The sequence below is a fragment of the Drosophila subpulchrella genome, chromosome 4 (genome assembly GCF_014743375.2).
Source record: "Drosophila subpulchrella strain 33 F10 #4 breed RU33 chromosome 4, RU_Dsub_v1.1 Primary Assembly, whole genome shotgun sequence".
Lineage (NCBI taxonomy): Eukaryota > Metazoa > Arthropoda > Insecta > Diptera > Drosophilidae > Drosophila > Drosophila subpulchrella.
In genome coordinates, this window is record NC_050608.1 from 1,774,730 (window position 1) to 1,801,067 (window position 26,338).

Here is a 26,338-nt window from a genome sequence, read left to right on the forward strand (position 1 = left end):
TAATATTAAACATGTTCAGATCTTTAGATTTTTTTAAAGAAGTGATTGCTATCTTACTGGCTATAAGATTTAATGGTAGTTTTATACAACATTAAAACATCAGACGTTTATGAAGATCTCAATCCAGCAAAGTCACACAGCATCTGAAATTATTTAAATTTTTGTAGTAGTTGTATTGTATTGTATTGTATTGTAGTTGTATTGTATTTTGTACAATATTATCAGAGAGAAATTACCTTGTCGGGCTTATAAAGATGTGTATGTGGCAACAAGAACGTGGAACCCAAATCTCTTTCAGTCATTGTATTAGCATCCTGTTTTAGATAAAGTTGTTGAATGAAGTCTCAATTTACTTATTTTATTTTACTGAATTATTACCTCATTTGATGTGCTCGTTTTGTGGGTGTACTCATCAAATGCTTCTTTAATGAAAGATATCTCATCTAATCTGATTAATGAAGTAATTCAAGAAATTTAGTTTAGAAATATTTAAAAGGTCATTTTTATTACGGATTTGTTATGTGGGTGTGATTTTAGCAGACCTCTCAAATAACCGCCAACCGATCTATATAACGTTGTCGCTTTTTGACGTTTTTGCGTTTTCAAGAAAACTTTGGTTTTCGTAATGTTTTTGTTGTCGTTTCGTCATCGGAATGCTTGTTTTGTAGCGTTTTTTCCTACTTAAACGTCTGTGTAGTACGTGACGTTACATTTATCGGTCTTCGACAACAAAAACTTAAAACTTGAGGTAGGGTCACAAAATATTTCAATATAAAGAAAGTAAGCCACTAATGGCTACTGTGGTGGTGTAATTAATGTTAGTGAACCAATGAGTAAGATTTGTATACCCTTGCAGAAAGTATAATGACTTTAGTCAAATGTTTGCAACAAAGTGAAGGAGATGTTTTCGACCCCATAAAGTATATATATTCTTGATCAGCATCACTAGTCGAATCAAATTAGCCATGTGCGTCTATCCGTCCATCTGCCCGACTGTCAGTTAAACTAGTTTCTCCGTTTAAAAGGGTGAACCCTTCCCAAAAGGCTTATTTCTATTGCAGGTAGTAATAAGTAGGAACAAGTTGGATATAGGATATAATGCATTCGCATTTATGTTTGATCAATGGATGTTGGATATTCGTAGTCTTCATATTAGGGACACACCCGTTTTGTTTATATGTATCTTTTAACTGCCACAAGTTTGATTGCGAAGCACTTCGTTTTAATATTTATCCTCTTATCTATTTTAGAAAGTTAACACTAAGGGTGTTACATTACCGATTTTGAGAAATATAATGTCTTTTATTAGGACTGAGACTACCAAGCAATAACATATTTCATGTCTAAAACTATGATTACAGCCAAAGGGCCAATCCGAAAATAAGGGCATCATATTTTCCCAAAGAGCTTCCAAATAATCGAGATTTATTTTGCATTTTTTTAATTGGGAATTTTCTTTAGGATGTAAAACAGGTAACTTTAATATAAGGGCCATAACGTAGCCATTCATTAAATTTTATTTATTTATTTGTATTTATTAATGATAATAATATAGGGCTAAAATTTTGTATAAGAAATCTTAAATTATAGACACTAATCACAAAGGGTGGAAGTGGTAATTTTCAACATGTTTGGAAAACTATCTTATAATTATTAATCAATAAATACAATTAATTATTACAATAATTTTGTATTTATTTATTTGCTGATATCCTTAGTGCGAAAATATATTAAATTGGGATCTTTCTGTTTTAAGTATATACAAAATGTATTTAATATATAAGGGTCCTTTGTTAGGATAAATGTGAACTGTTCTAAATCAAAAAGCTTTTATTTAAATATACGGTAGAATATAACAAAATGCCGCGTGGAAACAAATTATATTAGGAAGTGCTCACTAAAATAAAAACTATGGCTGATTGTGGCGTTGGGTTGTTTTTATTTAAATCGGAAATAAATAAAAATCATATGATAATCGATATTTGAAAAGTGGTTAAAAAATATGGAATTAATTGTTGAGATAGTTTTGATAACCACTTAAACAGATGTGTGTCTTACAAAAGGGCCGCGAGACTCTGATGAGTTTTATTTTGAACTGAAAATCATTAATTTTGAGTGTTAATTTTTTTTTATCAAAAGTAATAATTATGGTCTAAGTCTTATTATATTACTCGAAAATAAAAAATATGATAACAAACAAATTTAAAATTGAAATTATTTCACTACGGTCCCTGATACGAACATGTTGCTGGAATCAAGAGTGGAGTATGGAGTATGGAGTATGGAGTAGCCTGCTATAAGTCGGGACATAAATCCAATTCAGGATCTGTGGGTCTTCCTATCAGCTAAAAAAAGCAACAAAGGAAAGATACTATATCATACTAAACAGTCAGTTATACTAAAAATGTATATCATATCTTGTTCTATTTTGAATTACTTTACAATTTAACAACTACTTTAAGTTTTTTTTAATATGGAAAGTATTTTATTCTTATTTATAGCACATATATCAACTTTACTTGTGTTTATTTTTTTCGATTTAGAGTCGCTTGTGACCGGATGCGGTTATCTTGTGCTCTGTGATTCTTGTCAATTTGTCATTAATATCGGTGATACTGGTGCCTTGCCTTGTGACTTGGTCCAGCATAATCAGCCGTGCTTATACTTTATCGTTTGTTTATGTTAAATTGTCTATTTTATTGTAGCATTTTAATAAAACTAAACTCTGTTTTTTTTATTTCTTTTGTTCCGAAAAAGATTGTCAGCTTGGATCGTCACCTAATGTCCTTTTTATTTACTGTCGAGTCTGCAACATAGTCATACATGCGAAATGTACTGGACTTCTTGGCAGAGTAAAAGACTGTATTGATCTGCGTGTTGGTTTTTCGTGGACTTGTGCCTCATGCGTTGAAATAGACCGTGATTTGGATGGCTTGATACACTAATGAGCGTAGTTGCTGATTTCAAAGAGTTCAGGGCCGACCTCGATAATAATAAAATTTCAGTTGGGTCACCTAAACGCAAAAATACCGCTGCCAGAAAACCGATATCATCCCACATTGGAACTTACAATTCGTGTTCCCTGCGTCGATACCCTCTCTCCTTTACCTTCTCCAACTATAAGTATAAGCTTTTGTAAATGTGACTGTAATACACTCAACGACATGATTTCTCAATATAATTGGACAAAATTATATAATTGCTTGAATATTAAAAGAACTACGGAACTATTTTATAGTGTCCTAAACTCTTTTTTTAGTGAATGAGTTCCTGAAAGCCTTTCTCCAAAGTCAGACAAGTCCTTGGTTTACCAAGGAAACCTAAGCAAACTTCTATTAAAAGTACAAAAAGTCGGGTAGGCCATCCGATTTTTCAAGATATGTGGTGGCTTGTACTAATTTTAATGACTGTTAAGTCATTGCTATTTCATATACTTGAACCGATGTAAATTTCAATGTAATTGAATTTCAAAGGATCCGAGGCTGTTTTATAACTTTGTTAATGCTAAGCAAAAGTCTTCAGCCTTGCCATCTTCGGTACGATTAAACTATATTTAGGCATCTACTGAATTCTTCCAATCTACTTATAGTTCTGTTTCTTAGTCCTATTGTAGCTACCCTAATCACTTAAATAGGGCAAATTGTATTTTTTCTCCTATAATTACCGAAAGTTCTCTTCTCCTGGGCCAGATGGACTCCCTGGGTGTGGCCTTAATTTTTGCGCCCGAACCATTTGTAAACCCATTTTTTTCTTTTGTAATAGATGGATTTAACAAAAAACAACAGAGGGTTGTATTTAAAAACGCTGTTCCCGAGATATACGTGCCTTCTGGAGTGCCTCAGGATAGTCATTTATAAATGATCTTCCCTCTATCGTAACTCACTCTCGTGTACTAATGTATGCTGATGATGTCAAGCTTGTTTATCATATAATAATATTGAGTTTGGTTTCTGCTTGCAGTCAGATATTAATAGATTCCAAGAATGGTGTCAGTACAACCTTTTGAACTTAAACTACATTAAATGCAACGTTATGACTTTCTATAGGGGTACGCCAACGTTAAAGAGATACTCTCTTCAGAACATGTCCCCGGACCGAATATACTCAGATAACGATTTAGGTGTTATTCTGGATCCAAGACTTAAAATTGACTCCCACATAACCTCTACTGTAAATAAAGCTATGAGTGTTCCTCGGTTTATAAAGCGTTGGTCTAAAGAATTTGATGATTCATACACAACCACATTATTATTTACCTCCCTTGTCCGTCCTAATTTTAATACTGTTCTTCAGTTTGGATACCTCAGTTTCAAGTGCACATTGACCGTATAGAGTCCGTACAGAAACAATTTCTTTTTTTGCCTTACGTGGTTTGAACAGGGATCAAAACGTTAGGTTGCTTTCTTACTCGAGTAAATTGCTATTGATTAATTTGCCTACTTTAGTAAATCGTAGAACTATGATTGGTACCATTTGTATACCCTTGCAGTGGGTATTATGATTTTAGTCAGAAGTTTGCAACGCAGTGAATGAGACTTTTCCGACCCCATAAAGTATATATATTCTTGATCAGGATCAGTAGCCGAGTCGATCTAGCCATGTCCGTCTGTCCGTCCGGATGAACGCTGAGATCTCGGAAACTATAAGAGCGCCCAAGCCTGTGGCGCCCATATTTTTCATGCTAGATAAAAAATTCAAATTGAAATGTATTGGTCTCGTCAACAATTTGCCACGCCCACTCTAACGCCCACAACGCTTAAATCTGTCCACCGCCTGTAGGTGGCGCATTTCAATCTCGCTTTGCTGCTTCTCCATTTCCATTTCATTCTCCATTTTCCTCGACTACTCGACTATAGCGTTCTTCCTTGTTTTTTTTAGTATTTTTCCCGATTATTCCTATGGGAGCTTTAAGAAATAGTTGTCCGATCCGGCTGGTTCCGACATATATACTACCTGCAAAAGAAATAAGACTTTTGGAAAAGTTTGCGTAGAAACGGACGGACAGACGGACATGGCTAGATCGACTCGGCTAGTGATCCTGACCAGGAATATAAATACTTTAGAGATGTAAACTTTTTTTTGAGTTTTAACGAAATGTACATCCGACTTACAGTCGTCCGAATTGCACACTTTTGTCATCTTTGCCGAGTTACCGTGCTGCAGTGTTTTCCAAAATGTATAATTTTAATGTATTAAAATACAGATTCTGGGCGTTACTAAGCAGGTCATGTTTGCTTCAGCTGAGGGCCACGCCCACTCTAACGCGCCCAGACCCCAAACCCTAAGTTCTGTGTGGCTCTCACACTTTTGAAGCTAGAGATAAACATCTCTCTTGCTTTCACTCAAAACGGCATTTGCTCATCGCTCCAGTGAATATACAATTTATTGCCAGTAGCCGCACGCATTTACTTTTTATGAACTATATTTATATCGAATTAAAATTAAAGATTATGTTACTTACATGGGAATTTCCAATACATTTTTGTCACTAACGAGGGCAGATACCTCGAAGCCTGCAGATACAAGAGCAGTTCTGGGTGTTGTGGTGCCTCTGTAGAGAACATTATCTGGCAATGTTAGATTTTGTAAACAATTTGAAGCAACAGGTCGGCATATAATTATATTACCATCATCTCTATGCACTACACTTCGCTTTGTATTACCCATAAAGGATCTAGTAGGATAATGAGGTAAATGAGAGTTTTGAGCAATATAGGGTAAACAGTATTTTGCTCTTGGAATCATTAGGGTAATAGAGCGCTCTGTTTGGTCTTCTCCTGCGCTATGGTCAGCAGCACTATGCGAAAAACCATGTTCTTTAGTCGTACTCCTTATATTAAAATCGTCGCTTAAGTTACAAGCTGAAGAAGCCTTGTAACTGTGTATCAAACTTTGTTTAAGTTCTGCAGGCTTAAAATACGTGCTCTGCCCTCCAATATGTTTCTATCAAAGAGAATTATAACAATTTATTATTAACCCCATATTGTTAGTTTTTTCACTTGCCTTTTTAGAAATTGAGGTCATGCCTTGACTTAATGTACTCTTAGCTTCGTTTTTACAGAAAGTTGGTCGACCAATTTCGGTTGATATACTAGGATTTACAGTAGAAGGTGCAGTACATAGTTCGCTTGCTTTGCCGTTGCCTTGCTTGCCCTTAAGCTTTGTGTTTATTATAAGGAAGAAGAATAGAAGCAAAACAGACAATATTGTTCCACTTATAAAAAGAAATATTATAATAATCTTCATGTTAACTTGGCACTTTGTTCCAGCGTACCAAGAATAGCATTTGCATGAGGTTTTCCCCTGATGCTCTTTGTCTTCCGAATTATTTATACATTTGCCATTATAGTTACAGATATCGCAGCCGATTACATTATTTAAGCAATGGCGACCGGGGTACAAAGCATTAATAGATATATCTGTATAACCCTCCTTGCAACTACAAGTGTAGCTGCCAATCAAATTAAAACAGTGAGCATCAATGGAACAGTCATTAAAGTTTTCGTAACGACATTCATCAAAATCTAAAACGATGAAAATGATAACATTTTAAAAGAATTAACCTTAAGTATTTAAAATTAAAACCTTTAAATTCTAGTAAGTGTAGACTGTTTTTTGAAGTGTAAAATCCAGTGCCTCCAATACTGAAGTTGCTTTGCCGTAAATACTTTTGAAATACGGAATTAAGTTGTTCCTCATCGCTATTTTCTGATAACTGTGTATATATATTATTATTTTTTTATTTTTTTCATTTAATAGTATTTAAATGCTCACCTGTAGCAAGAATGTAACCGTTAACTTATCTTTTTCTTCGGCAAAAACATTTCGTAATTGCACACCATGAAAAATATCTCTATAATCAGATTGCATAACCATGCGATCAGCGGCTTCTAATAAAATTTTATTTATATATGGAGTTTCGGTTTTCAAATTACTTTTTATAATATCGCGAGGCTTGAAAGAGTTGTTTCCCGCCCAGTTGGCTTGAAACTTCATTTCGTATGTATAAGTAGCTAAAATAAATATAAAGAAATGTCAGTCATAGAAAAGCAATAAAACAGTTATACATACGTTTGCAAGGTCGGTCGGGAAACATGCGTCCAAAACTTGGTCGACATTCACAAAGACTCGAGGATTCGGTATTGTTAGCATAAGTAACGCATAATTCATTTTTGTTCAATCTGCACGGCGGATGGCAACCATTAGAAGAATTGTTTTTCTTCATATAATTTGTCGTTGAAAAAGAATCAGCAACAACAGCACCCAGAAGCATACTATTTATGTCACTGGGAGCATACCCATGCTCATCTCGGGTAGAACCTAAGCTCGATTTGTTTGAAAGCCTAACACTGTTCACAGTAAGAGATGGCTTCGCTAGATAGTCTGAAGTCTTTAAACTTTTAGACATTTCACTTAAATTTGCAACACTACTTCTGTTCATTCCTTGTGGCTGCTTGCTTATCCTTGAGGATGTAAGTACTTTGTCTAAACTGATCGAAATCGGTTTCTTCATATAGTTTTTCGATGAGTAAGCAATTGAGTGATTACTAGATATGTATTTTTTTGCATCTAAACTTTTTTTGATTACAGATAAGTTTCTTATATTGACAGTTTTCGTTTTAGTGGGTTTCAATATGTTTAAATATTCGGTTGTTTTCCTTGTATGCGTAGATATAGAAGGCAAGGGACTTGTTGTTTTCGGATTTTCTACTATTACTGACATTGTATCCCATTCCAATGTTCTTTTTGAAACTGAAGTAATTTCATCCTGCAACATTTCAGATGGTTCAAGCATTTTGATATCGTGCCTAAGTTTTTTTAATAAATTATTTTTGCAACCTTTAGTGTGGCATTTTATGCCTAAAGTCGAATCTCGCCAGTTTTGACTAGAGTCAGAATGCGGCTCTCGTATTAATATTAATGAAAATGTGTCTGCATTAGAAACTGGTATTACTGAACTGTATTGGAGACTGTTCAGGGGTATTACGAAAGATGGTTTGAACTGGAGGTCGTCGTTTGACGTGAGCATAAAAGAATTTGAATCCTTAGATATTTTTGATTTCAGTTGAGAACGTTCGTTAGCGACAAATAAGTGACTTGTGTTAGACGTGTTTGTTTTCAAAACAAATTTGGAATTTACAGAGTCAATTGAATACTCTGTTAAGGGTTCGACACGAAAATGTTCAGCTGTTGTCAGAAGCACCTTACTTATATTGCCGGTCTGAATACTTTTTTTTGAAGACATCAACGAACTTGTAATTGTTTGTACGCTCTTAGGCATTGTGACACTTAAATATTTAATCATTGATGCCCATTTATTTGATGCAGTGTTAATGTTAAGATCGCGTTTTTTAGTAGTATTAAGCTTTAAAAAATGCAATGATTCGTTTGAGTTTTCTGTCTTTTGGTCTTGCTCAGTAAATTTTTTTATCTTTTCTTTTGGAATGCCATAAACATGTCTTATTGGTTTACCATTTGAATTATCTGAATAATTCAGTTTAGAATTAAATTGAGAAAAATATTCATTTCTGTATATTGAAGTATACTTGCTTAATCCGCTTTGTCTTTTAGCATCCTTAAACGAAACCGAATGCTGAGCATTCTCATAGTTGGTTAATATATTGTTTCGTACTTTAAATTTAGTATCAGTCTCATCGGGCTTTAGGTCTTCATGTTGAACAGGAAAAACTCTCTTACGGTTAGTCGTTAGCTGGACTTCAACCTTATCGTCGCTAAGAGGTATTTTAACATGTGACATTAAAAAACTATCAATATGCCCTCTTACGGTTGTTGCGTACGGAATATTCTCTGAGTCTCTTTTAAAAGTTAGAGGGCGAGCATGCATATTAACTGTATGGCTAATGACGTCATTTTTAAAGTTAACTTGGTGAATGACAGAAAATGTAGATACACCTAACGGCTTTCTGTAAGACAAAGTAGGTTTTAAAGAGTCTAAAGAACAATCATGACTTAAAGAATAGTCAAAGGTATTTGACAAAGCTAAATAACTTTTAGTAGCTGGCCGAATTTCACCAAAAATTTGTGGTACTCGAAAAACATCTAAAATTTGATTGTTGTAAAATTCAGTATTTAAGCTAATTGGTGACTGAGAAGAATAATGATCATGAATCGGATTGTTTTGTAACATTGTAATAGGTGAAAACCTAATTTTACCAGGTGTTCTTGTTCTCCCCAATTGAGACTGGAAAGTTGATGGATACTGTAGTAGAACTTGTCGATTTACAGGTAGTGGTGGAGGCTTTAATAAACTGGCGTACTCTATCATAAATTCATTTCTATTCGAAAGGGAATTTTGTAACATCGTTGAATAAATCGTTGGAATACTGGGGTAAAACGAATTTATCGAATTTAAATGACGATACGTTATGGTAGTTCTATTGCCGGCTAACAATGTTTGTGAAACTGTTTCATCAATATTTGGCCTTCCAAATATAACATTGGCGCTGGCCGTTATAAGCTCGCCGGGTCTTATGGGAATACCGGTATTGATGAACGCGTTCTTATGCACCATAGATATTTCTTTATTTCCCAAGGAAGTCGAATGTTTTGTTAGATTATGTTTTATACACTTATTTAGTACATCCATCTTTGGTGGATATATATGTAATGTGTTAATTTTTAATTTTCCGAGTAAATCAGCCGTTGTTGGTTTTGCATTTGTTGTGTTTAAGGGTTTGCCTTTTACATTTTGCTCTAAAGGTATATAAATAGGTTCTTTTATTGTTGCTAATGTTGTGTGGCTTTGAGCTGAATTTGTTTTTGATTTTTCTTTATTAAATTTTTGTGTATGAAGTTGCGCCTTATGTGTATTAGTTAGTTGTTTTTTTATTAAGTGTGCTACGACATTCAGCATTGGGCGGAATCGCTCCAAATTTAAGTGTTCAGTAATGATGGCCTGTGAAGATACTAATGAACTGTACTGTGAAGGCTTTAATTTATTATTATTTTTTGTGAACACTTCACTATTTTCAGATTCCGATAATATTAATTCTGTAATGTTTTTCTTATAAATTTTCTGGTTGAGGTTTAATTTTTCTGATGTGTTTATGTTATTTTCAGAAAAGTCTGGTAGCTTTGAACTAAAAGTTGGTTTTCTCTCATTAGATATGGATGTAGCATTAACGAAACTCATTTCTGAGTTCAAGTATTCTTTCGACTTCTTCATAGTGGAAATATAATTCAAGTTTGGTTTTTTGATTATATTCACGGCAGTTACTTGAATAGTTTCACCTGCCCCCAATGTGGCCATTGTAACAATAGTTTGACGTTGGTTTTTTCTCATTTTAAGCATAAGTTCGGATTTAATCGAAATTAAAAGATCTGAGTTTAACAGAGAGTTACCCACAGTATTAGTAGCAATATTTTTTATAACGTGAGTGTGGTCACTTTCACATACTCTCATTGTCAAAGAAACATATGATGCTGTTCTAGTTAAACTACTATTGAACGTAGCTGTACAAATTGTACGTGTTTCTAATAAGGTCTTGGTTGAGTATATCATCAGGTAGTCAGATTGTTCCATGTTAATTACCGAAGCTGATAAATTAATTTTTTTGTCCGAAATTGAAAAGTAATCAGGTCCTTTCGGATTATTATGAGTTGAAACCGTTGCTGGAAGGGACTCTGTAATAACGACTTGGGTGAGATTATTTTTACTTGTGCCATATGTTGGTGTTTGGTATTTGTCGTAGACAGTTTTAGTAAGCAATATTTGACTGAAGTAGGTATTTGTGTTAGGCGAAAGGTCCTCTGATGAACTTATAAAGGTCAAGAAATGTGCAGGTCTCGTGATTGTATTTGTAATATTATATTTTGAAGCTACTACCATTAGAGTTGATTCTGGTTGGCCTCTATGTACCGTGTTAAAATAATGATATCTTGTTGGGAACATTCCAACCACTAACTCTGGGGTCTGAACATTAAAAGAAACAATATGTTTTATGACGTGAAATGTTAAATTTGACTTGACGCTTACCCTTGTGAAAGTGACGTCTATAATCATCGGGTTACTTGCATGCAAACACTTTCGGTCTTGCGTAATAGTGTTTGATATAACCATTTTTTCTCTTACCACATTCGAGCTGCCATTTTCCACATATGTTGTGAAATAAGTGCAAGTGGTAAGAAAAATGTTTGTAATAAAAGAATTATCAGGAATTAAAAGTGTGTCCTACAGAATGAATAACCGCGATTTTTAAATTGGCTAATATTTTGTAAATAAATCATACCTGTTTATTTGAAGGCAATGTTAAAATCATCTGATTTTTTAAAGTACTTGGAGCCAGAGTCGAGGGTTTGTCATAATGTTGTTTTATTAATCGACTGACATTATTTGTACACTTTTGGGTATCTGCCACGACCTTTTCCATGGGCTTTCCCTTTTCACTGGCAATTATTAGTTCTACTCCATTTGACATAACGTGAGTGGCAAGATTATACCTTGCTTCTTCCAATGTTTTCTCCGACACAGAGCCGTAAAGAACTTCATTTTCATGGTCCTGTACGTACCTCGTACTAATTCTTCCCGTCCTGTTATGTGCTTGGAAGCGAGAAACATATCTTCCATTGTGTTCTATAGTGATTCCAAAAGACAATTTATATATTTAATTTATATAAGCGTTGTCAGCTAAATACAAATCTGAGGAGACAAAGGAAAGGGAAACGCGTAAAGCAGACAGTGCTGGGTGTTTTTTTTTTACAAATATCTTTAATCGAATCTATTAGTACAGTCGTAAAGTTGTTGTTTACAGAAATAGGGAGATGGTAGCAATCGAAAATTTTGTACATTTTTTTCCTATCTCGCTGATAGTCGCAGCCTCAACAACTAAAAAGTTTTTCTTAGTTTGTAATAAAAATGGTCCTCCGGTTCTGCATTTTAAATAGACGCAAATAAAAGTTTACACTTATTAGATATTTATATAATCGATTCGCACGGGTATATATGCATATAACTATAATTAATAGACTTGATATTAAAAAGTTGCACTTATTAGATATTTAATTAATCAATTCGCTATTCAATTAATAGCCTTGATATTAATACTCACAAATTTTCAGGAAACTTCAATTTTATTGTAAAGGTTTTCGGTTAAAGGCCCTATTTTGTTTTGTCAGAAGTAATGCAAAATAGCAAAAACTTCGTTAAACCCGATCGGCAGAACAACTATTTTGACCAGTACTGCATTCGGGTGGTTTTGGAACTCTCCACATCAGCGTTTAGTCCGTACTGAGGCGCTGCTTCCTCAGCACCGACCCAAAGGACTGCCGCCCTTCACCCAGAAAACCCTATCTTCCATTGTCGGATCCATTTGACAATGGCATAAATTACATTTTTTCCTTGATAATGCTGAATCGATGCATGATGCAACATTTATTGTTGTCGACGGGGAAAGGTTTGAGTGTCAGATCCTGCCAAAACTGTAGTAAATTTTAAATTGATAGTTTTGAAACACAGAAGATATTGAAGGTACATAATAAATAAATTTCAAAACCTCAAAATATAGTCAATTTCTTTTTATTGATCATATCTATGTACATTTTTATAAGGTATTAGTAAGAGGATAACTAAATAAAATTAAATTTATACATATATACATTTAATTCAGTTAAATATTGGTATATGCGATTCTTTTATTAAAACAAACAAATAACAGTTACTCATATTTACTAGAAAACCAGTACATGTAGGAAAATATCAGATGCAATGATATATATATATAATATGCTCATTATATGGTATATTTTAAGTTTGCTGAACGTCACCAGAAACCGAATACAATATTCACGAAATACAAGTTGCTTATTAAATTCCAGCAGTCTAAACTTCGTTTATTTTAAACATAACAAATAAAAACCTTTCCAGAAATATTTGTTTTCTAGGATTGAACTGGATTATTTTTAATCAGTGCCTTTTTTACAAATCGATGGATAATTTAAAAAATAACAGTTTAAAGTATGTTTTTATTATGTATTGGTAAAATATTAAAATTTGTTTTTTTTTTAATCTTAACTTTTAACTCTTGGTATGATATAATAATGTATAATTTCTGTGGGCGTAAATGTTAATTTCGATGTGATAGTTAGAACAATGTGAATCGTGAATCGTTAATACAAACTTCATTGCTATTTCTTATACTCTAACAAAAATGCACCTTGTTCAGATTGGGGTTGGCCCGTTGAATTTGGAAAATTTAAAATTAATTTCAAGAATAAAAGACATATGTAAATTTTAGATTAGATGATGCAAAGATAATGCTTTATTTTTGATTCAGAAACAGAAATGTGTTATATTTGTTTGTAAAAAATTTGGGTAATGTAGAAGACTCCTTTTGATAAATATTTTATCCTTGACTAGTAATCGGACATCTTCCAAAGAGGGACAGGACTATGTGTGAACTATGGTTTTGTTTTTTAGTCGATAACTAAAGTTGGAAATAGAATAACAAGGTAAGATAAATTTTAAAGTGAGATTTTCACTGAATTGGTCGTTGTCGACAATCGTATGGATTGTCTACTTGATTTAGCGTACCAAAGATCGACATCACCAACAATGCTTTCTAATGATGCAGTTCGATCGCTCAATTCATTAAGCCCAACTTCCGTTGTCAAAAAGCCGTTTTGAGCTTTTAAAACTTTAGTTTCATTTGAGCTCTGTGTGGTGTGAGAAAAAGAATTCATGGAATCGGTTGGTTGAATTTCTATAAATGCGTGCCTCTTTTGCAACGAAACTGAGTGATCATATTCGCTTCCTACAGTTGACAATACCGTACTAAATTCGCCGGGCCGTCGGCCGGATACATATAGTGTTACTACACTTGGATCTGGATGTTGCACTGCTATTTGACTTTGTTTATTACGCTTGTGTCCACTGTTTCCTTTTCGTGATTTCTTTCGGTGGTTTTTTGTAAACTGCGACTCGTTGCTGACTGACTCAATATCCGCATCGGTCCCAGCATTATCGATTACATCCGTTTTTAGTAATGACCGTGACAAATCGTCCAAGTCCTGCAAATTTTCACCTAAAAATATTGGTGGGGGTAAAGTGTTCGATATAGCTTGAGCCAGCGACAAAGACTCCTGCTGTTGCTGAATAAGTAACTGTTGCAACAATAAATTGTTTACATGTGCAGCTGGTCCAACAGACTGTATATTCTGAACAGATGGTGTGGCAACTATGGTGTCTACACTATATTCTGTAGCTGTTATAGTTTGTGCAGTAGTATCATATACAGTAGTTAAAATCTTTTTACCCTGAAAGGTCACCGGAAGTATAGTAGATTTCCCATCAAATATTGTAGTTACATATGTGGAAGTGTGGGTACGATATTCTGTGATAGGTTCAGTGGGTGCAACAACTGGTGCGGCATTTGGATTTCCGACAGCACCTATTATTGGATGAGCGGGTAAGTTCAAATTTCCCAAAAGTAACTGGGATAGTAATATGTTAGCAAGCGGTGCATTATCAGAAATTTGAGGCTGAATTGTAGTTACTAGATACTCTACAGAATATGCTGTGGATGGAATAATATGTGAAAAGGACGTCTTCCTACCGCGTATTGTAGTTGGTGTAAATATTACAGAACTAGTGACAGACTCATGCAACAAATATTTTGTATGTTCTGTGGCACCAGCAATATTTATACTAGAGGTTTCCCGATTCAGGTATAATGAACTCAATCCGTTGGTCCCTAATACTTTCACATACTCATTTGGACCCAACAGTTCGGTGCTCGTTTTGGCAGTGACAATGTTTTTGTACTCAGTTACATGACCGCTAACTACAGGTATAGTAACCTCAGATGGTAGAAAATGAGTAACTGTTATAGTTTGAACTTCATGTTCTATAGATGGCGAGTCAGAGGGGTATTCAATTCGATTACGACCCCGACCCCTTCCTCTATTCAATGTGTTAGAGTTCGAATTTCGGGAACGGGGCGTACTTGGTAATCGTCCGTGGTCTACATTATTTTTGTTGTTATAGCTAGCATAGCTCTTTAGCCTGCGGGTGCTTGAATTTCCTGTGTTTGGTCCAACAGGTCGCCTTACTGAGGCGTTAGCAGTTGTTTGTTGACGTCGAAAGTTATTAGAACTTGAACGGGTAGTGCCTTTTAGTGTAGCATCTTTTTCTCTTAACGTAAATTGAGGGCGTTTTGTTGTCGGCCTAGTCGGTCGAATTGTTCTTAGATTAGTCGCTGTTGTTAAGTCCATCATTGTTGTCTGCGCGTGGAGGTTATGCCCCTGTGGAGAATGAAATCTTGATCCGAATCTAGAAGATGATTTATCCCTCGGGGAGGATGTGGACTCTGCACGATCGTCAGAGCCCATAAGCTTTGATTCTTCTTTGGTAAATGTCGCTGTTTGGTTTTGACGACGGAATCGAAATCTGTTTCTTTTTACAGTATCTGCTTGCCGACGAACTCTCCTTCCAGATTTAGCGCGCGATAAATTGCGAAAAGAGCGCTTACTACGGTCAACCTTTTCCTGAAGCTCATATTCTTCAGCGTTGCTTGCATCATCTTCTTCAAACTCAGAATCATCTGTAGAAACATTATCATTTGTTTTCACGTCCTTAAGACTTTCATCCTTCTGCTGATTTTGGAATAGTCCTCGCGGAGGAAAAAGTGTATTTTGCGGTCTTGTTCTTGGCTGAAGACCAATAGGCCTCTGAAAGCTTCGAGGCCGAGGATTGGCCGTCGTTGTTGTTGAGCTGCTTGTTGTTGTAGAAATTTTTGAACGGACCGATAATGGGTTTCGTCTGAGCGAAACTCCTGCGGAACTGGAAGTTGGACGGGTAACTGGCGTAAAGCCACTGGGTCCATTTATAGGCCGACGAAATCTCAGTAGAGGGTTGCTATTGCGTTTAACGTTTTCTTCCTCATCAGCATCTTCATCTGTTGAATTCTCTTCTTCAACACTACTTTCGGAGCTTAGCTCCTTGGCCAATGTCACGGACTGCGAAAGCCTATCGCTTACCACTAACCCTGAGTTAGTTGGCTTTATGCGTAATCTAGAGTTGGATATTGCAGAAACACGAAAGCCGGGAACATTTGATGAACGATAAGAAACATTTATATTTTGTCTCCTGGAACTAACGACTGGGCGTGAAGATGAAGCAAACCGATTTTTCGAAGGTAAAAAGGCAAGATTAGACTGGAGAGTACTATCCGCTTCGATTAAACTTGTCAATGACTTAGTTGGTCGCCCAAACAGGCGCCTTGATGGCTGCCCTTGGAATAAACTAGACTCGTTGGGATTAATTGGTACATTGGAAATTATACCCCTTCGCGACGAGCTATATCTACCGGCTGATTTTAAAGCAGGTGTTGCTGTTATAGTGGGTGTGATATCCGATCTTGTTATTATTGTCGCGCTACTTGGGGCTAAAGTTTTCTGTTTTGGTGCGAACGTAGGTCTGTTTCGTGAGGCAAACGGCCGTATTACAGGTGCGAATGCCCGCTTCGTACTTTGTGGTGAATAATTTGACAACCCTTCACTAGTTAGCTCTGAATCTGAAATAGTATGTTCATCACTTACAGATCTGGTAGTTTTTGTTAGCTCAATAGAATTGGCTTGTGCCGTATTTGAGATTTTAACAGTTGTTGGAAGCAAAATATCGTCAGACTGAGGCTTTTCAAAGAAAAAACTTGATGTACTTTCTATTATTTGTGCATATCGATTGTCTATGACAGTTCCAATAACTTTTGATTGGTATAAGGTTGTAGTACTATTTTGGATACGCTTTCCTTCAATGAGCCTTACTAAACCCGTTTTATACAATTTTAGGCTGGATAAGCTATCATCAAGTGAGTTAGTTGACAGCTTGGCTAAAATTGACTTTTTGGATTCGTCAATTTGTAACCGCGATGTGCTACTGGTTACCAAAATATCATGTCCCTCACTGTTCATTGAAGTTAAAATTTCCGTTGTAAAATACAAAGTGCTGACTTCATCTGCATCAATTATTTGTTTATAATCGTACAAAACAGCATCCGGTGCACCAGTTATAATCTGTTGATCTATTGAAGTAACAGGCTGACTAGGTTTAAGTTCTATTGCCGAAGTGCCTGACAATGAAATAGAATCCTCATTGGATGTCACTAAATTTGTAACAGTTTCGAATCTTGAATCGATAATTGTCTTATTAACATCATATGATGTGGTATAATAGGTATAAGTAGTGTAATATGTGGTAATGTCAGAATGAAGGCTTTGATCAGTTAACGTGGAAATAATGGTATTTTCATAATTGGATTTCGAATGAATATTCGTATCGCCATCCAACCGACCTGAATTTTCATCAGTTGTCCGTGAATCATCAACAGCTAATACTGTGACGTTAGTTGGTTCTATCACATTGGATATCGTTTCCTCTCTGCTTAATGTTGTAATCTCACCATCCTTTGCTAACTTCGTCCAATATGTAAATGTTGTGTAGTAAGTAATAGGAAATGAAGAATCCTCTAAATTTACTATTTTTGTAGGTTGCAAAGTTTCAGTACCCACGTTGGTTACAGTTTCAAGACGACTGATAACATTTGTGTCATCACCTACGTACATTGTCGTATAAAAGGTAAATGTTGTAAAACTAGTTTGGAGAAGAAACGTTGCTGATGGTATAATCTCCTCCGTATTACTTTCTGAGCTTACTTGGTCGTCCAGGGGACTTTTTTTAATAAAAGGTTTTGTATTGTCCATGTTGCTTGAGTTGCTCGAATTTACACCTATTTCAAATGTCATAAGTTTTTCGTTTGTCTGCTTCGTGTCGTCTGCTTCGAGTGCTGAGATATTTAGCTTAGTTGTTTTCTGATCGCTTTCCATAATATAATTGGTTTGAAAGTTCGACATTTGTTCAGTTATATAATTTGTGACTACCTCGGTTCGAGTTTGTATTTCAGTATCATTATCTGTGAAAATCGATGTATAATATGTATATGTTGTGAACAATGTTTTACTATATTTTAAATCGTCGAGATAGGTAGTTAATAACTGATTGGTATTTTCTTTTTCAGCGGTATTTACTTTACTTTCCTGGATTAATAGACTAGCAATCTCGACAGGGATAGTAAACTTGGGTAATAAAGGTGAATCTTTTTGGTCAGCTAGCCGCATTGTGTTTTCAGAAATCTGGTTTTCGGCAATATTATCCAAAGTGTTTGACTTAAAATCAACATTAGACGGAAGTGTTGAAGAAGCAATATTTGTAATGATTTCTGTGTGGCTAGATATGGTAGTGCGAGATCCTTCAAAGAATGTTGTCAAATATGTGTAAGTAGTATACAGCGTTTTATATAATAGATCCACATCATCAGTAGCACTATCGTAGTCGTCATCTTCATTTTCATAATCATTTTCTGTCGTCACATCATAATCTTCCGAATCTCGAACTGTAGTTTCGTCTATATCATCTATTAACTCAGTAGACATTAAATTTCCATGTTGCTCTTTAACAGTCTCTTGGGACGTATTACCATCATTCAGTACTGTCGATTGGGAAGCTTGTATGCAATAGTATTTAGTAGTTTCTACAATGTTATAAGCAAAAAGAGGATTGGCATTAATAACACTACTATCATCGCCATCAGTCGGTGTCTTAAGCATCTGAGTAAGAAATACTTGTGAAGTTGTTTGATTGCATAATTCTTCAAAATTATTCTCGTTCTCATTACTTGCCCCAACAACTTGTTTATCACCAAAGCTGTCGCTATTAACGTCAGTAACAGTTTGATAGGTCAAGCTATCATGCATTTCATTTCTTTTAGATATTTCAGTTTTTTCTTGGTCAGCAGAATTTAATTTGGAGCTCGAAGAATTGGTTAGCTCAACAAAACTTGTGAAAGGATCGTCATCAATAAATACAGTTGTAGCGCCTTCCTGTTTTTGAATATTTGGTTCAATGTGATTTGTTGAATTTTGCGAACAATCATTAGTATAACAGAGTGAAGATTGAAGATTCTTAACTTCATTTGAAATCAATAGAACCCCTTCATCAGATAAAACTGAACTATTTTCTACCGCCTCAGAAAATATATTGTTAAAGTTCGATGTTGACAGAATAGTTGACTCTGGAGTTAATACGATATTTGAGTGACTCTCTTCCTCACTTGAACTTGCAAAAATATCTGTCCCAAGACTTGACATTGTGGAATAGATTTCGGTGTTGTTAAAGATTGTGACCGGTTCTAAAGTACTCGGTGATATTTCGAAAGTTTGGCTGTTGTAGTCGTGCATTGACAAAGGTTGTAAAGTGGGCTTGCCTTTGATCGATGTAACGTGTCCAAAATGTTGAGTGCTCTGTATGGTACTGGGAGAAAAAACAATGACACTATCGCCAACAATAGTGGTAAACTCTGCAAATCCGTAATATGTTACTGAAGATAAGACTTGCTTATAGGGAGATTTTCTAGTATGCTCTTGTTCTTCAACATTTTGTTCAGTACGTGATTTCTGTTCATATTTTCGTTCTTCCCTTGGAACATATAAGCCAGGGACTGTCTGATTTGACGCAGAAAATTCACCAAAGTGACTTTTAATTGTATACGTTTCCAAATATTCAATCGATGACACCTTATCATCAACTAATTTATTAATTTTTTCTTTTCTTTTTGTGTCAAAGTTGGAAGCATTAGTGTTGACTACAGGTTCCAGAGATCCTAACAGTTTATCCTGATGATCAGGATTTCTTAGTTCTCTTACTTTTGTACTTTGTTGGATTACATAATCCGTGTTTCCCACAAATTCTCCACGATTTACGCCTAGGCTATCGTCAATATCCTGCCAGTCGGCGTCATCGGAATTAAAAAGATCATTATGACTTTGTAAAAATAGTGGTGTCTGATGAGAATCGCCTTCACCTACCCAACTAGTAACTACAGACGGTGATAGATTTTCGTTTTCATAAAGGACTCTGGAACTCTTTCGAAGGTATTGTGCGTAAAGGCGACCATTATTTAAAGTAGTTCCTACAATTTTAGTGGCAAATTCTGTTGTTGTTCCATCCTGGATAAATGTCCTGGCTGTTGATGTCAAAACACCTATTTCTGGGCGTACTGTCAAGAACCGTCCATGAATATCGCCCACATGTCCTGATTCGTTATTTACCAAAAGTACAGTGGTTATATCTTGAAATCCAGATAGTTTTTAAGACATGGTGATAATGTAAATAGTAATTACAGTACGAAAGCGTGAAAATCAGATATATACATTATAAGAATCAGGGCATTACAATTGTGTACAGGAATAAATTTAAATGTTAAAGTAAGTTAATATTTCCAGAATGTACATTCCAAAAGATGGTGAAATCATAGAAAGAAATAAAGAAAATTAATAAGAAATAATGAAAATACTTTAAAATACAAAATGTTATGTAGTTATAAAAGAATTGTTCTGAACAGGCATTCACTTCAGTTTAATTAAAATTAGAATACTTATAATTTAAACACAACAAAATGGCGATGCAAAATATAATGATTTAATTAGAACATAATTGTTCGGGATATTGTTTTAAAATTCTTACCATCTGCAGCTATCGCTGGCAAAGTTGGGGTCGGACTCACAAGAAAAGGTTGATCTGTAAACAAAGGTCAAATTTCTCAATAAACTAAAAGATATTTTTAGCGTCTAAAGTGAATTAAATTAATTGATGTAAAAAGCTCGTCGTGCTTGCAATCTCTACAGTTTCTTAAAAACTGGTAAGACACTGAACGCTTTTGTCCACGAGTGTTTACATTTGCAATACAAAACATGCTGCCTTAAACAGGAGTGTCACAACCAAGATAAATTTCGCCATTAAAATAAATCTCGGCGCCACAGAAGTCTTTGGCTTATTTCAGATTCTCAAACTCTAAAAGATGTTTTCATAATATAAGCCTACTTACAAATGTATGTACTATCTACTATAAACCATTCTGATATAGGTATAACTTAGCTCGAACTAGAAAATTTCAATTAGTTTGCACAAGACAGAACGTTTGCCACGGACAGAATCAAACAATTTGTTTTTGTTTAATATTGTTTCCTATTTCTATAAGACAAACAAGAGAGAACACTATAGTCTAGTGTCTCGACTATCAGATACCCCTTACTCAGCTTTTAAATTGAAACACTTCGCCACATTGGGTAAACGATATGGGTATGTAAATGCACTGCAGGTGTGTAGAGACCAATTTAAGCTTTACATTAACCTAATCGGAATAAGACAAATAAAATAGTATTAAGTTTGTAAGGGAGAGCTGCATATATCTACCATAGGAACGATCTGAAAATTGGTGGGAAAATAATATAAAACAGATTATAGCTTCGGTGTTTTTATACCCGTTACTCGTAGATTTGTCACAGTATACTATTGAAAAATAAGGCCACTATTAGGTGATGTGTATAATTTGTTATTACATTAGTAAATAGTGATCAACTATAAACAAGAAAGGAAGTTAACTTTGGCATGCCGAAGTTTGTATACCCTTGCAGTTATAATTATTAAATTTAAAAAAATACAAAAAAAGATATTCCTAATAGTATTCATTAATATATTCATATTATTTTCCCACCAATTTTCCGATCGTTTCTATGGCAGCTACACTGGTCGGCATATGTATTTTGACAAAATAAAAGTTAAGTATACTCATAACTTGAATTTACTTCTTGTAAACTATAGGCATCAATGGAAAGGTAATTTCAATGCCGTTTGAATGATACAATACATTTCTTTACCCATTCAGTACTTATTGAAAAGGACGAATTTGTGTAAATCAACTTTGAAATTTTTTTTTAAAACTTTTTTCCTCGTCTTGAAAACTTAAATTTTTTGATGCAAAAAGTTTCTTCAAACAAAAATAATAGTAACTGCAAAAAGAATTTTTCAAATATCATTTTGCTTATATTTTTTATGATTTTTTGAAGGTGACAATGTCGGAAAAAATTTGTATGAAAAAGACAAAAATATGGCTCAAATGCCTGTTTTTAAGCATTTTCAAAAATTCATAAAAAATATAAGAAAAATGATTTTTGAAAAATTCTTTTTGCAGTTACTATTGTTTTTGTTTGAAGAAACTTTTTGCATCAAAAAATTTAAGTTTTCAAGACGAGGAAAAAAGTTTTAAAAAAAAATTTCAAAGTTGATTTACACAAATTCGTCCTTTTCAATAAGTACTGAATGGGTAAAGAAATGTATTGTATCATTCAAACGGCATTGAAATTACCTTTCCATTGATGCCTATAGTTTACAAGAAGTAAATTCAAGTTATGAGTATACTTAACTTTTATTTTGTCAAAATACTTATGCCGACCACTGTATATGATATAGTCTTCCGATTTTGTTAAAATTAAATTCGAAATTCAGAACTAATTAAAAAATGTTGTTTCCAAGCGTAGGAGGTTATATGTTAAAAAAAAACCGAAGCTATAAATTGTTTCATATTACTTTCCACCAATTTTCCGATCGTTCCTATGGCAGCTATATGATATAGTCGTCCGATTTTGATAAAATTTAATTCGAAATTCAAAACTAACTAAAAAATGTTTGTTCCAAGCTTAGGAGGTTATATGTTGAAAAACACCAAAGATATAATAAAAAAAAAATTTTTTTTCCGATTATTCCTATGGGAGCTATAAGACAAAAGGGGGCGTGGCAAACTAGCGCTGCGCACAAAGCAAGGAGAATCTAAGTCTGAAATCCCAATTCTCTATCTCTGAAAGATTCAGAGAAATTACCGTCAAATTTACTATTTTTTTAAGTGCAATAATTACTTTACAAAATTTCCTTCAATGTGTGGTTTATATTTCCCAACTGGGTCTAGCGTCTCGAGCACCTAAACTACCAAGCAAAACTCTAAAAAGATAAGACCTTACTGATAACATATATTTTCTAAAGTCTTCAACATACTTCCACACTAGCTGTAGGTCACTGTGCAAATTTCAAAGTGCGTTTTGAAATTATAATTTTTATTTTGCGTATAAATTACAATGCTAGAGTTACGTATCTATGATCTGACGATAATTTGATCAATTTTATAAGTATATATTTACTATAAAAAATTTATTTAACTATATCTTATAAAAATAGTTATTTAAATACAATCAATGGTCTGTGTTAATTTTACGCTTTTTTATAGTTACATAATTATTTTCATAGTAACCCTTTCTTCTACGTATTATGTAAGAGTAGCTATTTGAAGGTAACATTAACAACTCAATACTTTGTAAATTTTACCAATCGAATTTTTTGAGTGAATCTTATAATAATGATTATATTTCTAGAGTTCTTTTTGTTGCTGAAAGGAGGATTACTTAAGAAAAGGTATATTGTACTTGTTAAAAATAATGTAACAGCGTAATGTTCCGTCCGTATGAACACTGAAATTTTGAATACATACTATAGGAGCTTGAAAACTAATTTATTTTTTAGGCTGGTGCTAACGAAATCGTTGGTCGACGGACTTAAGCGTTATGGGCGTTTGAGTGAGCGTGGCAAACTTTTTAGTCAATCGGCAATCGATATGTATTGACGAGACAAATGTTATCTAGCATGAAAACTGTGGGCGGCACATTTTTGGGCGGCTTGTGGGCGTTAGAGTGGGCGTGGCAAACTAGCGCTGCGCACAAAGCAAGGAGAATCTAAGTCTGAAATCCCAATTCTCTATCTCTGAAAGATTCAGAGAAATTACCGTCAAATTTACTATTTTTTTAAGTTTGTGGGCGTTAGAGTTGGCGTGGCAACATTGTTTTAGGTCAATCGATGGGTATTGACGAGAACAATACATATCAGCTAAAAATGTTGTCTAGCATCAAAAATGTAGGCGGCTTGTGGGCGTCGGAGGGGGCCTCGCATGTTCGCAAAACAAACTTCTATAATTATAACAGCCTTTGGGAGGGCATAAAGGTGAGTACAGCGAATAAGCATTTATGAATAAATTTGTTTGAAATGTAGCAACGAGAGTATTTATAACTTCGACTTGCCGCTTATTTTCTTTCTTTTTACTTATTGGAGATGCCCACAAACACCAAATTCAGCCACAGCACCAGTTTAAAACCGGTTTGGCTTGTGAATACCTCACTTGGCCCGTTTAATATAGGTATAAACTTACACATATAAATGATTTTGAAATTTCACAATTCTCATGAGCTTGGGGACCCAAACCATTCACAGATGATTTTAATGTACATTTATTTTTGAATGGATTAGGCTTATAAGTATCGTCGTTGTAGTCAGAAAAATGTATATAGATGTAATTTGCACCAAATTGGGAAAACTTCAGTGTTTTTTCCATACTCACTAATTGCTTGGGAGGCATCAATGTGGACTATAGTTAATATCAGTGCGGTTAACAAAGCTAAGCTCCAGTTTTGATTGCGATATTTAAAGTATATCATGTTTATTCGACAGGGCAGCGAGCTGATTTTTTTTAAGCTACAATCGGATATCCTGTTGGCTTCGCGTGGCTGCAGCATTTTGGATCCTTTAAAACATGTTAAGAAAAAATTCACTTATAGATGTGTTTCAGAAAGAAAGCTATCTTATATCCGATAGTTTCAAGATATGTATTTTAAAGGTTTGTAAGTAAATTTGACCTTTTTTATTATACTGATTTTATTTATTTTCATTTTATCTTCAAGGAAACCGTTTTACAATAAATAGTGATAAATAAAACCCTAATTACACCTTCACATAAATGCGTAAGACACCAAAGCGAGTTTTGAAATCGATTAAAACTATGAGAAACCGCACGTCTGTCCGTTGAAACGAAAGTCAGAGAACTGATTTCACTGGCACAATAAAAGACTCATCCGGTTGTTGCTTTGTATTCAAGCTTCACGAAGGTGGTTTGGCTGGTTTAACCAACTAACCGATAGTTCCCATTTAACAATTAATAAAACTTATACACCACCCTATAAATAAATAAAGGAAGCTTCAATAGCTTCAAATCTACTAATTATCACGAATATGTGTGGACTTTGAGTAAGTAACCAAGAGTATTTAAAATTGTACTCTTCAATCTTGAGTGCTGAAAGACTTTGAGTAAAGCCCCAATCAGCAGCCTCAAACACCAGATGTATAAAACATCAAAAACTTTTATGTCTATTGCTACAACCGCAGTTGCACGGAAAATATTAGAACAACAATGTACTGACATGGGTTAGCCCCTTAAAGCCGGGACCGAAACAAAGTAACAATACTCAGGCCTAGTATTCAACCTAACAAAAAGTCGTCCAAAACCAAAAACGTTATATAAATAAAACTTCACAACATTTTTGTGACGTTTTTTTATATACATATAGGTTGAATACTAGGCCTGAAAAAGAAAACTCAACAAAATAGGAAGTAAACTTCGGCAAGCCGAAGTTTGTATACCCTGTCAGTTATAATTACTAAATTTAATTCGAAGTTCTTAAAAATACAAGAAAAGATATTTCCAATAGTTTAAGATAATATGTCAAAAAACACCGATGCTATAATTTGTTTTATATTATTTTCCCACCAATTTTCCGATCGTTCCTATGGCAGCTATATGATATAGTCGTCCGATATTGATAAAATTAAATTCGAAATTCAGAACTAATTAAAAAATGTTATTTCCAAGCGTAGGAGGTTATATGTTGAAAATCACCAAAGTTATAATTTGTTTCATATTATTTTTCCACCAATTTTCCGATCGTTCCTATGGCAGCTATATTATAAGTCGACCGATTTCGATAAAATTTAATTCGAATTTCAAAACTAATTAAAAAATGTTATTTCCAAGGTTAGGAGGTTATATGCTAAAAAACACCAAAGATATAATCTTTTTACATTTTTTTTCCGATTATTCCTATGGGAGCTATAAGATATAGTTGTCCGATCCGGCTGGTTCCGACTTATATACTACCTGCAAAAGATAAAAGACTTTCGGGAAAGTTTCAGCCCGATAGCTTTAAAACTGAGAGACTAGTTTGCGTAGAAACGGACGGACAGGCGGACAGACGGACATGGCTAGATCGACTCGTCTAGTCATGCTGATCAAGAATATATATACGTTATGAAGTCGGAAACGTCTCCTTCACTGCGTTGCAAACTTCTGACTGAAATCAATATACCCTCTCCAAGGGTATAAAAACACCTACGATATAATTTTTATACCCGTTACTCGTAGAGTAAAGGGGTATACTAGATTCGTCGGAAAGTACGAAACAGGCAGAAGGAAGCGTTTCCGACCCCATAAAGTGTATATATTCTTGATCAGGACCTAGCCATGTCCGTCTGTCCGTCCGTTCGGATGAACGCTGAGAACTCGGAAACTATAAGAGGTTTGTTTCAGCAGCGTGCCACGCCCACTCTAACGCCCACAAG

At 34.6% G+C, this 26,338-nt stretch overlaps 2 protein-coding genes and 1 long non-coding RNA gene across 8 annotated transcripts in view; 1 reads left to right on the top strand and 2 right to left on the bottom strand.

Moving 5' to 3' along the window:
- On the bottom strand, nucleotides 1-11,336 carry LOC119558332. 4 transcript variants are annotated; one of them, XM_037872016.1, is made up of 12 exons: nucleotides 11,250-11,336; nucleotides 10,997-11,102; nucleotides 10,847-10,933; nucleotides 7,072-10,644; nucleotides 6,775-7,013; nucleotides 6,586-6,715; nucleotides 6,004-6,524; nucleotides 5,628-5,943; nucleotides 5,462-5,567; nucleotides 379-448; nucleotides 237-314; nucleotides 1-143 (listed from the first exon to the last, which is right to left on the bottom strand). In XM_037872016.1, the coding sequence occupies exons 4-12, from the start codon at nucleotides 10,541-10,543 to the stop codon at nucleotides 108-110; spliced, it is 4,968 nt and encodes a 1,655-aa protein (XP_037727944.1). In that variant the 5' UTR covers nucleotides 10,544-10,644; nucleotides 10,847-10,933; nucleotides 10,997-11,102; nucleotides 11,250-11,336; the 3' UTR covers nucleotides 1-107. The 4 variants fall into 4 exon arrangements, with proteins under 4 accessions (XP_037727944.1, XP_037727910.1, XP_037727836.1 ...); XM_037871982.1 differs by having other exon boundaries at nucleotides 7,072-10,933; XM_037871908.1 differs by having other exon boundaries at nucleotides 7,072-11,102.
- Nucleotides 11,191-24,803, bottom strand: LOC119558188. 3 transcript variants are annotated; one of them, XM_037871683.1, is made up of 4 exons: nucleotides 24,674-24,803; nucleotides 24,288-24,470; nucleotides 20,534-20,587; nucleotides 11,191-11,593 (listed from the first exon to the last, which is right to left on the bottom strand). In XM_037871683.1, the coding sequence occupies exons 2-4, from the start codon at nucleotides 24,460-24,462 to the stop codon at nucleotides 11,244-11,246; spliced, it is 579 nt and encodes a 192-aa protein (XP_037727611.1). In that variant the 5' UTR covers nucleotides 24,463-24,470; nucleotides 24,674-24,803; the 3' UTR covers nucleotides 11,191-11,243. The 3 variants fall into 3 exon arrangements, with proteins under 3 accessions (XP_037727611.1, XP_037727520.1, XP_037727436.1); XM_037871592.1 differs by lacking the exon at nucleotides 11,191-11,593 and adding an exon at nucleotides 12,893-14,039; XM_037871508.1 differs by lacking the exon at nucleotides 11,191-11,593 and adding an exon at nucleotides 12,893-20,138 and having other exon boundaries at nucleotides 24,672-24,759.
- The window catches only part of LOC119558613, a 5,460-nt gene continuing 3,543 nt past the window's right edge, over nucleotides 24,422-26,338 (top strand). Inside the window, exons 1-2 of the long non-coding RNA XR_005220323.1 lie at nucleotides 24,422-24,563; nucleotides 24,628-24,970. This is a non-coding gene — a long non-coding RNA (uncharacterized LOC119558613). The remainder of the gene's footprint in view (nucleotides 24,564-24,627; nucleotides 24,971-26,338) is intronic.